Source organism: Arachis ipaensis, chromosome B10 (genome assembly GCF_059453495.1).
Source record: "Arachis ipaensis isolate K30076 ecotype BB chromosome B10, ASM5945349v1, whole genome shotgun sequence".
NCBI classification, from domain to species: Eukaryota; Viridiplantae; Streptophyta; class Magnoliopsida; order Fabales; family Fabaceae; genus Arachis; species Arachis ipaensis.
The window spans coordinates 20780546-20796388 of record NC_142435.1 but is presented as its reverse complement, the minus strand read 5'-3'; the positions used below and the strand labels follow the sequence as shown (position 1 = coordinate 20796388).

The 15843-nt window shown below is 36.6% G+C and overlaps 1 protein-coding gene across 1 annotated transcript; it reads left to right on the top strand.

The window, feature by feature from the left end:
* Positions 1-13260: 13260 nt before the first annotated feature.
* LOC148579362 (protein FAR1-RELATED SEQUENCE 5-like) lies at positions 13261-13875 on the top strand. Its single transcript, XM_088489693.1, has 2 exons — positions 13261-13718; positions 13803-13875. The coding sequence occupies exons 1-2, from the start codon at positions 13261-13263 to the stop codon at positions 13873-13875; spliced, it is 531 nt and encodes a 176-aa protein (XP_088345819.1).
* Positions 13876-15843: the final 1968 nt, after the last annotated feature.

Genomic DNA, 15843 nt, shown 5'->3' with positions numbered 1-15843 from the left:
AAACCCGTTCGCAAGGAATAAAACACCCACAACTTATAACGTCGCACACCTACCGCTTCAACTTCCATATACACATATCACGTCTTAAAGAACTAACGCATCGCACTACTACGTCTACAAGTCGCACGTGATATCAAAATAATTCTCGAGTCTACTCAGAAGGATACCAGATTTAGAACGGAGAAGCAATTGTCAAGGGTAATACTCATAGATTTAAGGGAATGTATCCAATTCCCAGATAACAAAGACGCTCAAGCAATGAAGTTTGCTAAAAATAGATCAATTGACAACTTCAAAGATAACCCTTGGATCAAAGAAGTTCAATAGGGTCAATAGGAAGAAAACTAGCGCATCCGTTTGAAACAAACTCAAGCTGAGTCGAAGAAGTATGAGGTCTACAGAAGAGAATATCTCAGACCCAAGACAAAGCTCACAGAACTCAAGAGCACGATTACAAATACTTTCGAATACATTATCATGAAAGAGTCGAAAACTTGCAGAAAATCACTTTGCAATTTAGAAGAAAAGCTCAATAGCAAACATTCCTCAAGAGGGCAACAAAAGCAATAACGTGGCCTTGCTCTAATTCAACTTCATGTTGAAGTAGATTATGCAGAGTTTTAGAAAAACAAAATGCACACAAGTTTGACTAATAGCTAAAATATTTCCTCAAATATTTTAGAAAGATAGTTAGGTGCACAACCTGACCAAAAGCAATTCATAAAACTCGGAATAAATTAAATGCTTGTTCAAAAATTTCCAAAGTCCATATTCAAACAAGCGTGTATAACATTCATAGTAAGGACGCAAGAGAAAATTAAGCTCTTTTTAGAAAAGAAATTCCGAGATAAAAATTTGCTTACAATTTGGTAAAGAAAATAAGTGGTGCGTTACAAACAAACCGGTTTCCACTAAACAAGGAAACGTTCCAAAACCTCATTTAAAATAGCGCATGTCAACTTTAAAACAATTTTGTCAAAAATTGAACAATGGTTTCAATCTAAATCAAGCAACGGAAAATAAATTCCGTTTAAAACTTCTCACAAGAGAATTCAAAACTTCTTTAAAAAGTTCAGAACAAGATTCCCAAAAGTGTTCTTAAAATCACCATCTCAGAAGAACATTCAACAAGTTTAAGATGTACTAAAAAGGAGTCAAGCCTTGCAAGAAAGGATCTTAAATTAAAGTAGTTCAAACAAGATCCACTAAACATGAAACATCAAACAAGTTTCAAATTGATCCAAAAGAATACAAAAGTCATAGAAAAAGACAACTCAATCATTTGTAATTTCTCAATGATAAATCTTTGACTAAAAACTCTTGTAGAGATAATGAGAGAATAAACAATGCACTAATTTGAAACAAATCAAACAGACTCATACAAGAATGAGATTCACCAGAGAAGAAAAACCAAGATCAATGGAAACCTTTACAAAATGTAAAAGATTAGTTAAAAACAAAGTCAAGTATGACATTCATAGAGATGGAAGGTTTAATAGAGAATTTAATCCATTCATAAGAAAGAAAGCTATGAGTCCAACATTTTCAAAAGAAACAACAATGGAATAAACCATGTAGTGTGCTAAACCAAACTCAATTCAAAATACGTTAAGTAAAGCTTATCAAACGAAACTCAACCGGGATAAAAGCGAAAAATCCTTTCTTTCCAGAATTTCGGAAAATATCCAAATACACAATCAAATAAAGATGTCCATTGGAACTATAGTAAAATTACTAGAATGTCAAATTTACTTTTAAAGTAAGTGCAATTGCGTAAACCAGTAAAAGTACAGGCAATGTATTAGAAAGAAATAGTTGTTAAACTGTATAAAAAAATTTCAAAGTCTCATATATAGAAAAGTATATATCCAATCAATAGCAATTTTTATAAAAATCTCAAAATTAGCTGTAATTACTGTTAAATAAGAGGAAAAATGAATCAACAAGTCCTCTAAGAATGAACTCGGAACCCGGAGTTAAAAGTCACAGCACATTAAGACAAGTTCAGGGCTACATCAAGGAACACGTGAATCAAGAAGAACTCAAACAGAGGAAGATAGATGCAACAAGGATTCCAAACAAGCCTATGCAATTAAGATCAAACAAGAATGGATATGAATAGAGGAATAAAGTTGAAAAATCAAACTACTTTTCAAAAGGATTAACAACCAAGAACTTCAAGTTAGGATACGAAAGAACATATCGACTCGAACAGAATTCAAGACACACAACTGAATAGCCTCGAGAAATAGTTTTTAGCGTTCCCAAAACCCGTGATTCGCTTTACTCAAAACTCGTATAACATCTATGATAACCCATCAGTGCCTTCATATACATAATCCACTAGTATTAAGCTGGCCAAACTTAATATCAGGAATTATGCAATGCAAGACTAACAGCGTTAATCAATAGACCGTCATGTGCATAAAGCTCTAATTCTCGTTATACGACAAGACATAATACATGACAAACGCTCAGAGTATGCAATTGAAGCATAGTCGGTCCGTTCCTCAGGCTCTACAGGAAGGACTGCTCTGATACCATAATGTAATACCCTAACTACCAAAGTTCACACTTCCGGCTGCGCGACTCTGATAGCTCGGACATTACGACGACACTTATACTACTTAATACTAAAATATGAGCCTGTTTAAAACTTTAAACCACAATACCGCTCCCAAAAATACTTTCGTTCGATAACGTACCTCCATAAATACCATTCAACTTACAACAACCCATAAAGAGTACATCCATATATATACATAAATATATATAGATAATATTACAAACATAATCCAATACGATTCCTATCCCTCTTACAGATTATATCAAGATAAAGGCGAGGGTGCAGTAAATCATAACTAAAACAATACAGAGCATCACAACAATAATTAAATAAGCTCTTCGTAACTTCTGCGCCCAAATCCTGAAAGGGGAAAAAATGTAGGGGGGTGAGAACATCATCCTCGAAAGGGTTCTCAGTAGAGGGTTTTTGGGAATTACTGTAATAGGACACATGAAGATAACCGCACCAGTGATTCATAACCGTCTTATGCCTCTTTTCAAAAACAACGGTTTACAATAGAAGTAAAGTCGGAAATCTTTTCGGAAAGAAGAACCGTTAAATTCTCAAAAACCCAAAAGCCTTTCAAAACGGTTATCTATACTGAAACAAAATAGCCTTTCATATCTTATTCCAAACCAGCAACACAAAAACGAAATCAACCATCGGTTCATCTCATTCCAACCACGGCCCTAGGCCCAAACAATCCAACCATCAACCAATCACCACAGTCCAACAGAGTCCCAGTAGCAAACACAAATAGGAAGATGCAAGCACAAACAAACAGTTATTACAAGTGGAACGATTAGCAATTAATCACATAGGCAAACCAAGTATAATATGCACACCCAAACAATGTCACATAAATGCACATGATGCATGCCTGTCCCTAGTGGCTGATGATATCATCTGTCGGTTATAGAGCCAACCCGACAAGTCCTGGTAGCTAACCATTGGACTGTCCCTCTGTCGTGCATCCCCAACTCGAGTTATACTCATCATAAACTTGATCATAATCATGATCCATATCCATCACCCTCACTGGTGAATATTTATCTATCACCGTCACTGGTGAATATTTATGGGGGCGAGCTCATCCGGGGCTTTCACAGTGCCCGGCCACACTTACGACATAGGGTCAACAGAGTATCAAGTCTCAACCTGGAGCACGTGGTGGCTAGCCACTGCTACTACCCAGGGAAACTCGTATCTCAGATAGTGGAAGTGCAACATTCACATTTATCAATGATTCAGCATAAACATGCAATCAATCTCATCCATGGATCAACATCCATCTCAGCCATCCGGCTCACGGTTCATTCCAGAACCAACCAATATTCATATCATACACAGCCATTCCGGCTCACGGTTCAATCCAGAACCAATCAATATTGATAATCACACACAGCCATTACGGCTCACGGTTCAATCCAAAACCAGTCAATATTCATAATCATACATAGCCATTCCGGCTCATAATAAAACAGCACTTCCACCATTCAAAATCATCAGATTTATGAAATCAGCATTTAAGCCATAAATCATTTTCTCAATTCATTTCACTTTGAAATCAAGTTTCAACTCTTTTCAGCCTTGGCTTTAGAAATCTCGTTTCTCAAATCATCTCAGGCTCATAAGCCAAATTTACTCAAAGTGAGTTCCCTTTTTAAAACAAAGCCGCTCTCAGCATCCTCATTCCAAGACTTCCAAAACCATGGGAAGTTAAAGATTCAATTTGGGAACAATCAAAATCACCCATCCCACAATGGGATTTTATAACAAGGTTCCTCGGCAGAGTCCCAAGTCTTTAGGGAATGTCAACTTATATAAATTCCTTAAAATTCATTGAAACCTTTAAAATCATAGATTCCCGGTTCAAGTAAATAAAACTGAATTTATTATGAAACCGATCATACAAAATCACAAGTTCCAACTCGGTCCAAAAATCAACTCATTTGAAACGGAACCGGTTCATTTGAATCAAACCACTTTCAGGTTTCTTTTTGGAACCCATTTTTCTAACTCTTCCAAAATGCCTCAAACTTGATTACTCAATCAAAAGTCTAAATTCCTTTAAAATCACTAAAAGCTCCTTTTTATATTGAAATCAATATTAGAGCATCATTCTTTCCTTCAGTGATTCAAACTGTACAAATAGTTCGTTTCTAAATAAGCTGAACTCAACGCATAAAGTTCATTAAATAGATTAAGCTTGAAAACATAAATATTCTCTTAATAAATCAATTAATACAATTTCTCAAATCCAACCCTTTTTAAATAACTTTACAAACAAGAGTAGGATTTTGTAGAAATTTCGGCAGCACCTCCCCTAAAACTTGGACTTTTGCCACCCGGTTCGGGTCCCAACTAAACCGTTTCTCATTCCTTTTCAACAGCTCAAAACCAGAAATCAATTCAAAACAAGCTAAATCCAACAGTCGCCTCAATGGCATACCTCAAGGAAACCATTTCAAAAATCAACTCAATATCAACCGATTTAACTCATTTGTAAAGCTTTAAAGAATCGGTTCAGCAATAAATCATTTATCAAAACCAGAGCAATTAAAGCAACCCAGGCTGAATTTCAAGAGCATTCTATCTTTCACATCATCAAAATAATTGACTCAATTCAAACCAATCCTCAACGGATTAAACTCATTTCAAATATTTAAAGAATCAACTTCAAACATTACATTTCACAAGCCACACAACAATTCAGCCAGGCCAACATCCATAATCATTCGAGTCAATCAAATAATACATAAGGCAGATACAATCACTAATTACACCATATCTCACATCAGTATCCATATGTAATAATTCCAATAATAAACTGTAGTTTTCGGAAAGCGCCCCTACCTTAGAACGCAATTCCATAACCCAAACGCTTCACAGGAACCTCCTCTCTTAAACCGGGATCACCAACAACCGCAACCTCGGCTCTAAGATACTCCCGCGGTAACCATAGCAACACTAATTGCAGCATATAACAATCAGGAATGACCCCACGTTACCAAAACTCATATTCATTAACCAAACACAACCGAATACTAACGCGAGGCTTTTCGAAACATAAATTACTTACTGAGTTAGCGAAACGAAGCAGCCGCGAACACCGAGCACGACACGCAAGCATCGATATACAACCCTGTGACAAATAACGCTACAACGCCTCAGCCGAAATTATCAGAACAGCGACAAAAGGCTCCTCGAACCAAAACGCTTACCAAGACCGAGGGAGAATGGCTGAACTGAATAGCGACGGTCTCCGAACCGGTTCGGCTGCAGCCCGGCAGCCACCTCAAGCGGCAGCAGGGACCTGAACAACATGCAGCGACAATGAAGTTCCCAGAAGCTCAACAGAAAGGAGAACCAGCTTAAAAATCCTTACCGACAAAGCCGTCTAGCGACAGCAATGGCGTTTCCGGCAGCTAGGCGCGGCGGCGCGGTTGACTTCTCCTCCGGGAGTGGCTGTAACGGAAACAACTTCTCCTTCCTCCTTTCACGGTCCCCATGGTGGCAGGAGCTCTGGCAGTGCTAACCTATGCTTGGCGGCAACAGGAACGGCGGCGGTCGAAGTCCAGCCGCAACGGGAACCAGGCACGGCGACGATCCCACCCGCGACGGTGACAGCGACAGCTTCACCTCTTCCGCGCGCGCCCCTTTCTTCTTCGTCTGTGGTGGTGTCTTGCACTTCCTTTCATTCGCATTTCTGTTCTGACGCGGTGCAATAACGGTCGGCGACGACGGCGAGATCTCGTGGCTCCATGGGCGCCGGCGGTGAGGTACGAGCTCCCTCTCTCTCTCTCCGACGCGAGCTCTTCCTCTCTCTTCCCTTCTCCGCGGTCCCTTCCCTTGTTTCCCCCTTTCTGCCCGATCGCTTCCTCTGGTGGCACGGCTGGCAACGACGCCAGTGATGGTATCGACGGTGACCAGCTGGCGGCGACAGTAACCCTCCTGGCCGGCGCACTCTCCTCTGTGGGTGTGTGTGTGCGTTTTGGGGGGAGAAAGGGGTTGGAGGCTTCTGCTGCAGCTCGAGTGTGTGTTGCTAGGCTGAGGGAGGATGAGGCTGCTGCCTCATTTGGGGGAATGGGCTGCGGCGGCTAGGTTTGGGGAATTAGGGTTTCATTATTTTGAAAATTTGGGTTAGGGGTAAAATGGTAATTTCAAATGAAATTGGGAATAATCTAGTAATTGAAACCCAAATTAAATCCAACACTAATTATATATAGAAAATACTATTTGCTCATCAATTTCACAAATTATTTTCCATAAAATGCCCAAATCAAAATAATTAGAAATAATATAATTAAACCCCTTTATTTTTCCAAAGTAGCAGTATTAATATTTAAAATATTACTTATCTAGTCCAAATCATATAAAATCTTTATTATTTCATAACTATCAGCCTTATACCTGAAATATAGAAAATAATCCAATAATTATAAAATTGGATAAAAATCATAACTTATCTCAAGTTCAATAAATCAAAACTTGCCTTAATTATCCTTAATAAAATAATCTCTGAAATTAAGGCTATAAATAACCATATGATTTGAGACTTGATCATAATAAGACTTTTCAAAAGTTCTGGGTCTTACAGCTGTTCAAATCAGAGCTGAATTGTTCGAAGATGATGATTGCGAGAATTTTGACTTCGATTTTTTTTTTTAAGGTTTTGGTTAGTTTTGTTTTTGTAGTATATTAAGACACTGATTAAGCTGAATTTTGTGTTTGTTGTGATTTTTGAAGCTCGGTGTTGAATACTGAGACTAATGAGCTGGTTGCTGTTAAGAAGATAGCGAACGCGTTCGATAATCACATGGATGCAAAGCGCACACTCCGTGAGATTAAACTCCTGAGGCATCTGGATCATGAAAACGTGAGTCGGCTGTCCTTTCTCAAGTTTAATATAGTTTAGATATCATATACAGTGACGCTTATCTCTCTGAATTTTGTAGCCAGTTGTTATATATACATTTTTTTTCCAGAGTGATAGCTTATGATTTTTAGAGAAAAGTTACAAAGACACTTAGCAGTGTGAATTTTGTAGCGATTTTTTTTGGCGTGATATTATTTTTAGAGCATTTGGTTTGTCTCCTTGTTTGCACTGTTCCCACTAATGTTTCTTATAATTATGTTATCTTTAGGTGTGAGGATTATGCAATTTGCTTTTTGCTTTCAACCAGAATGGAATCACACAATTACATGGCAAGTGCCAAATCTGTATCTCTTTATTGTATAAGTTCAGGAGTTTCTCAATCTGCCATTGCTGCACTCTTTTGTAAATTCAATTTCGGCCAGAAGCAATTCTCTACTTGCTGTTTTGGTTTCACTCAACCTTGTTTGATTGACAAGTTCAGGTAAGTCAGTGGTGGCATTTCGATTATCCTTATGCTTGTTGATCATATGGATAATCTGGGAATATATGTGACAACTTTGTTATGCCATTTTTTATTTCTGTACCTGAATGAGCTTCTTTTAATCTATTTGGTTAAAGGAAAAAGGTGCAATTCTTTTGGAGAATTCCGGTAGTTTGTACAAGGTGAAATCCGAGATGAAGTATGCCATGAAAAGTTACTACATGGAATACTATTTTGAGACCAACCCTGATGATATTTGACATTTTCCCATTTCTTTTGGCTGTGAGTTGTTTGTAAATTTAGGTTGCAGCTCAGGAGATAGTTGTTGTTTAATGTATTTTGGTTTCTTGTTGTTACAGTAAAAGATGGGGACTGGAATTTTGATTTGCATGATCTGCAGTTATGTTTCGATGTAAAAGAATTCTTGGTATGGTTTAATCCTTATGTTTTATTTTTTCCCCAAAGGATAAGGAATCACCTATTTCTAGGTTATCACTAGGTTATTGCTCCTCAAAGTGCAAGTGGTGTGCTTCTTGATGCACCTGAAGCTAGCAAGCTCTTGAGTGCTGTCGCAATTGCTTTGTCAAATTGTTCAAGGTAACTCTTCTTACTTGTTGTGTAGTGTTTAGTAAGCAATGAAAATCACAATAACTTATGTTCATTGGCATTTTATCTTGGTCTAATTGTAAATGATAACTAGTAACTTCTTGTTCACTGTGATATTTGTTTTTATGGCATGCTTGTTATTTTCACTGGAGAACTTTAAAAAGGGAGCATTTGTTTAAAAAAAATGCTTTTAGTGAGGGACTTTTTCAGCTTTTTTTTTCCTTCAGAAGTTACTCTTTCTAGCTTATAGGAAAGCACTAATTGCCTCTTCTTTCTTTTCATTTTGGAAAGCACTAATAGATTCGGATGTATGCTTTAATTTGTTTAATCTATGGATATATCTGTACAAAACGCTGCCAAACATGCAGATGGTGGCTGAGTAATCCTATTCTACCCAAGCCTGCTTGCAAAAGGGGTTTTAACAAATTAAAAGTACCGGTAGTGCTGCTGTTTAATTTTCTCTATTGCAGGTTTTGATTTGCGTCTGCTTTTCTCATGTCATACACTTTGGCTTATTGAAAAAGAAACACAAAAGCATAAAGCAAAACGAAAATCAGATTCTCATTACATGAAGGCCCAAAGTGCTGGTCGATTTATGATTTATGTGCATTCCAAGATGATGATAGATAAGTTTGGAACTAATTCAGAATATTTTCTTTATATAATCTAATCTTTTAAATGAAGTTGAGAAGGAAATCCATTGACCAACTTTTTATCTGCCCTCAGCTCTCTTTAAATTTTATTTTTATCTCACAATAACTTTAAAGTTGTAATATATGTTTGAAATTGAAGATAGATTTTAATATGCCCTGCTACGACCAAGTGATAAGTATTATTCTTTTGTTTTTGGGCAGTGGATGATGAATACATAATCATTGGATCTGCTAATATCAACGAGAGATCAATGAATGGTGGAAGAGACACTGAAATTGCTATTGGAGCTTATCAACCCTCCTATTTGGCAACCAATAAAAATAGTGCAAGGGGCCAGATCCATCGCTTTCACTTGTCCTTGTGGTACGAGCATCTTGGCATATATAAAGAAACTTTCCTCAACCCTGAACTTGAAGGTTGTATTAGGAGGGTCCATCAACTTGCTCAAAACAATTGGAACAGATATACAGGACAACCATTATGCACTTGTGGCCACCTCCTGCGTTATCCCATTAACATTTCTCTTGATGGAAGTATCACACATGATCCTGAAATATTCCCCGACACCTATGCAAGAATTCGAGGTAGTCAACACTTAGATAGTTGGGTGGTTCGTAATATAAGGTGGGCGGGCACAAAAGCTGAGTTTAGTATTTTGTATTAGATAGTGGTTGAATATTTTGTATTATTAGTGGATTGCAATTTTAACGAATATAAGTCTAAGTTTAGTTATTTATTTTGTCTAGAGTCTTTTATGTTAGAGAATTATTTATTATTTTGATAAGTTTGTAAACTCATTATCTAATATTTAGTATAAATTTTATTTTTATATTTAAAAGTTTATTTGTTTTGTTATTTATACTCTATATAAATTTTATTTCTATATTTATTTGCATTAATTGTTTACTATTTTTCAAATAAAAAAAATAATTAAAACATGTCTATTAAAATCGACGGAATGGTTGTCGCTTTTTAATTTTAAAATAGACAAGAAAAACCAAATATAGACAAAAGAATTGTCGGTATCTAAATAATAAAATCGACGGCAATTGTGTCGATTTTATTGGATCCAATATCGACGGTAATCTTGTCGATTTTAGTAAGCATATTATAAACGAAAACGTTGTCGATTTTATTAAATCAAATATCGATAAAAGTGGCGTCGATTTTATATAATAATATCGACGGCAACATTGTCGATTTTAGTAAGAAGGTAAAATTCTCAAACTCATATTACAGACAGTAAAGCCGTCGATTTTATTAAATTATTATCGACGGCCAGGCAAGCCGTCGATTTTAATAGAATTTTAAAAAATCGACAAGCTTTATAGCGACCACCTCCGCTGTTTATTTTGCCGTCGAAATTTAATATTATCGACGGCTAAGCCGTCGATTTTGCCGTCGATTTTAACGATGTTTCTTGTAGTGATTTATGTGCATGCTGCATGCTTTAATTTTTATCTCTAATATTTTTGAATTTTTTTAAAGTTATTCCTAACGTTTAATTTAATTCAATTTTATTCTTAATATTTGAAATATTAAAATTTTATCTCTATTGTCAATTTTTTATAGTCAACTACTACTCAACTTTTCCTTTTCAATTTTATCATTGATTATTTTCATTCTCTTTAACACACTCTATCTTCATCTTAAATCGTATCTCTAATTTTCTAATTGTAAAACACACAACAGTAATTATAAACCAAAATAAAAAATAGAAAGAAAAAGAAGGGGGAGAATGAAAAAATGAAAGAAGAGAGGAAGCAGAGATGTATACGAAAAAGAAAGAGATGTAAAGTAAGAAGGAGAAAAGAGGATGAGTCGCCGATTAGACAAAGAACTATCGTCGACGCTGTAAATGAGGCAACAGAATGGAGAGAGAGAGAGAGAGAGAGAGAGAGAGAGAGAGAGAGAGAGAGAGAGAGAGAGAGAGAGAAAGGTTTATTGGAGAGAAGAAGGGGAAGGAGACGATGCCGATTGAGCAAGTGAAAGCCGCTGCTATTGCCATTTCTGGTCAGATCGAAAGAGAGGAAGAAAGGGTCAGGCGAGAGAGAGAGAGAGAGAGAGAAAGAATATATATATACCACACGCGATACGGACACAACAAGACACGGATACGACGATACGTTATTTTGATAAAAATATAAGATATGATACGATATGATACGTCATGTAATATAGTAGAATGTATAAATAATAATTAATATTTTATCATTATAGATAATAAATAATAAATTATAATAAAAAATAACATTTAGAAATGTGTGTACATACACGTATCAAAAAATAAAAGAATAGATCAACATGGATATAAACATTCTACACTTATGTATCTAACTTATTGCAAGAGTATCCGTGTCGTATTCGTTATGAACACAGATACATTAAGATTTCAGATGTGTCCCTATTTATTAGATGAGAGTAGTGCTGTTGATGATGTTGCTACTACTTGGAGTCGTCGCCAGAGCCAATGTTGTCACTGTGGCCGAGCTACATTGCCGCCAAGCTCTGCCTCTATTCTACCACCAAGCTCTATACCTCTATTCTACTTGTGATACTCATGTCGTGGTTGTTGTTATCGTCCTTGTATAGCCGTAACCTCTGCCATTTTTTAAGCTATCATGAGTTACTATTGCTACCACTTCTCTCTTTCTCTCTCTCCCCTTCTCTCTCTCTCCCTTAATTTCTAATTCAATCTCTGTTTTGTATTTTTTCTTTTAAAAAAATCTATACGACGTGGATATTGTTTTTTATGATGGCAATGATTTTAGATTTGAAAGATACAGTGTTGATTAGGTTTTGTAGGTGGTGACAGTAGCAATGGAGATGTGTGAATGGTTGTTACTGTTGTTTGTTGGGGAAAGTAATAATAGAGGGGTGATCGTAACGGTGGCAACATAAGAGGGAGAGAGTTTGAGATTTTTAGGATATGAAAAAAAATAAAGAATGATAAAAGTTAAAATTAAAAAAAAATTAACTAACAGTTAACTGTCAAAAAAAATTAACAGTAGAGATAAAATTAAAACTATTTTAAATATCGAAAAAGCTCTACATCCATGTAAAAATTACATGGATGTTATCCAAGTTCTTTTCACTCCACGCCCCACACAGTGGTTTGTGTGACACGCACCTAAAACAAACGTATATAACCTAATCCTTATTTTGCATCACTAACCTTTCTCAACGTAAACCTTTCGATACAACGTCAACCTTCTTCTTCTTCTTCTGTTCTCCTTCTTCTTCTTCAACGTAATTAAATTTGTTGCTTTAATGTATTCGCGTTATTCTTCTCTGCATTATGGATTTGGATTGACTTCAACGTAATTAGCTTCGTCGTTCATCTTCTTCTTCGTTTTCTTCTTCGATCTACACTTCAGAATTGAAACAATGAATGAATCAACTTCAAATCAGTTGAATGAGTGCAATTTGGACAATTCTTCCAAAACGTATCAATTTGATGAGGTTTGGATTATTGAATTTTGAATCTAATTCAATGGAATAAAATTGCTAATTTTATTTGATGACAATTGAATGGACTGAGGTGATCTTTATCTGAATTGAATTGATAATATGTAACTGTGAGTGTGAGTAACTGTGACTAACTATGAGTAATTGTGAGTAACTTTTCGGTTCGGTGAGTACTAAAGAGTTGGTTCACCATGTTCATGTTTTCGGTTTGGTAAGCAGAAATGAGTCTACAAAAAAATTGGACGAATATATTCTGCTTTGTTCGCTAAGCACTATATAATTGTTTCACCATAATTAAGATTTCGGTTCACCATAATTAAGATTTCGGTTCACTATGCAGACCAGCTGTGTTGTGGATGAAATATTGTTCCAAGGGTGGGAATGATTTTCAAGACATTAGAAGAAGCTGGAAAGTTCTACAAACATTATTCCAAACTTACCAGTTTTTCTAACAAAATAAAGAACACGACTCGGGACGGAGACAAGATTAAAAATCAACTAATTGTATGCTCGAGATAGGGGAGGTGGAAATCAAAGATATCTCCAACTTTGAAGACAAACCCTTCAGCTGGGTTAAATTGTCCGGCCAGAATTTACGTACACATAATGAAGGATGTTGATCTTTGGATAATTTTCAAAGTTATTTTGAATCACTCACATCCTTGTTGTCCAAACCAAGCTGAGATGCTCAAACAACACAGGGAGCTTAGCATGTTCGTGCGTCGCACCATCAAAACCCACGAAGAAGCCAAAATCAGACCGAGCAAAACTTACCAATCATTTGTGGCAGCAGCTAGCAGCCACCGTGAACTAGGTTTTATAGAAAAAGACGTAAGGAATTACATTACAAGGGAAGTACAGAATATTTCCAAAGAAGACGATGCCAAAGAATTTGGGAAGTACCTAGTTAGAATGAAAGAGAAGAACCAAAATTTCTTCTTTGAGCTCAACCTTGAAGGCGATCACTGCAATAAACATGCATTCTGGGTTGATGCAAGAAGCAGGGCTGCATTTGATTATTTCAGAGACGTGGTCTCATTTGACACCACCTATAACACAAATAGGTATTCGGTTCATTCAAACATATTTTTGATGTTCAGTGAGTGTATATATTTTGGTTCACCATCTTGTGGTTGTTATTTATGCAGGTACAATTTGGTTTTAGGTTCTTTTGTTAGCGTGAATCACCACGGCCAGTCGACACTCTTGGATGCACGCTGATAAAAAATGAGGACATCTAATCATTCAAATGGCTATTTGAGTGTTGGTTACGTTGCATGGGAGGGAAGGCACCAAAAGGTATTCTTACCGATCAATGCGCATCGATTTAAAGGGAAATTGAGCTGTGCATGCCAACAACAATTCACCGCTGGTGCATCTGGCACATTATGAAGAAGATTCCAAGCAAATTAAATGGCTACAAAGGGCACATCGATATTGAATAAGAGATGAGCCATGTTGTTTGGAACTCTTACATAAAGGACGCATTTGACAAAAACTGGAACGATTTTCTTACAAAGTATGGCCTCGTAGGCAACAAGTGGCTTTCAGGTAATTGAGGTTTAAATTCGAATTATTTTTATGCTCATATTTATTTTTCCCAAAGGATGCACTGTTTTTGGTTCACTAGACCTTATACTTTCGGTTTGGTATGTAGAGCTGTACGAGGATCGCCATATATGGATTCCGGTTTACTTGGATCACCACTTTTGGGCCGAGACGAGAAGCACGCAAAGGAGCGAGAGTATGCATTCATTTTTCAACAAGTTTATCACACGGAATAGCTCCTTGAGACAATTCGTGAAGCAATACGACAATTGCCTAGCAAGCAGAGAGTAAGCAGAGAGAGAATTTGATGCTGCAGATTTTCACACCGTGATACCGTGTGCAACAAAATTAGCAATAGAGGCATAGTTTCAGCATGTATATACCCATGAGAAGTTCAAGGAAGTTCAAGCTCAATTCAGAGGTAAAGTGAAATGTATCACAAGATCAATACATTCCACCTTAGGTTTCACAACATATGAAGTAATAGAGTAGGTTTCCAACTCTAAATTCAATAAGTTTGTCGTCACCTACGACGCAGTATCACGAGATGTAAAGTGCCATTGCTTGCTGTTTGAGTCTAGGGGCATATTGTGCCGCCGTTCCCTAAGTGTCCTAAGCTTTGAGCGAGTGGATAACGTATCACCGAAATACATATTAGAACGTTAGAGCAAGAACATAAAAAGGAGGCATACACACATTAAGAGCAGCCAAGATGAACCTCTACTAGAGCCAAGAAGTAAGAGATTTGACGAATTGGTGTTTCGGTCACACAATATATGTGAATTTCCATCTGAGTCTGAAGAGTTGACCAGAATTTTGCACCGAGCATTTGACAAGGTCATGGCGGAGATGGAAGAATATCAAGGGAGAAGCAAAGGAAAAAGTTTGTTAAACCACGAAGAAGCGACATTAAGCAATGTGAATGACCTTCAAAGCCCACCACGTGTCAAAATAAGAGGTCAGCCCAAGAACAGACTTGGATCAAACCTGGAAAAAAAGATCTCAAATGCCATGAAGAAAATGAAAAAGATAGCTCCAAGTGAGGTAAAATTGACTTGCTTTTGATAAGTTAAAAATTCAAATGTTCATTTTGCTAATACACAATTATGTCTTTTGTAGTTGAACCTTTTAGACTCCAGATCATCGATTCAGTTAAGCTCCACTCTTTACAATACACCAGATATGAATTATCCAAGAGAGGATTTTACAAGTTTTAGCTTTTATTAATGTAAATTTTTGTTCACCCATGAGCAAATTTCGGTTCACCATGGTTATAGCAGGTTTAATTTCTGAATGTTGATAGTCTTTAATGAATAATCCCTTTTTTTGTGAAATTCTATATTGATATATGCAGTTTCTCGATTCATCTAGTGTATTAATTTCTAAGTTGAATAATTAGAATTTGTTTTTTGGTTCAAGGTTCAGAGTTCAGATTTAAGGGTTTAGGGATTAGGGTTTAGGGTTTAAGGTTTAGGGATTAGGGATTAAGGTTTAGGATTTTAGAGTTTAGGGTTTCTGGGTTCAGGGTTCAGTGTACAGGGGTTCAGTGTGTTTCAAACTTTCGGTTCACCCCATGTATTAGTTTCGGTTCACCGTGTACATGGTTGAGGGTTTAGGGTTTAGGTGTCTTGGGTTTAAGGT

Coding starts and splice junctions, on each gene's coding strand:
- LOC148579362 (XM_088489693.1), top strand. CDS start 13,261: ATGAAGGATGTTGATCTTTGGATAATTTTCAAAGTTATTTTGAATCAC. Junction 13,719..13,802: donor ACCACCTATAACACAAATAG/GTATTCGGTTCA, acceptor TTATTTATGCAG/GTACAATTTGGTTTTAGGTT.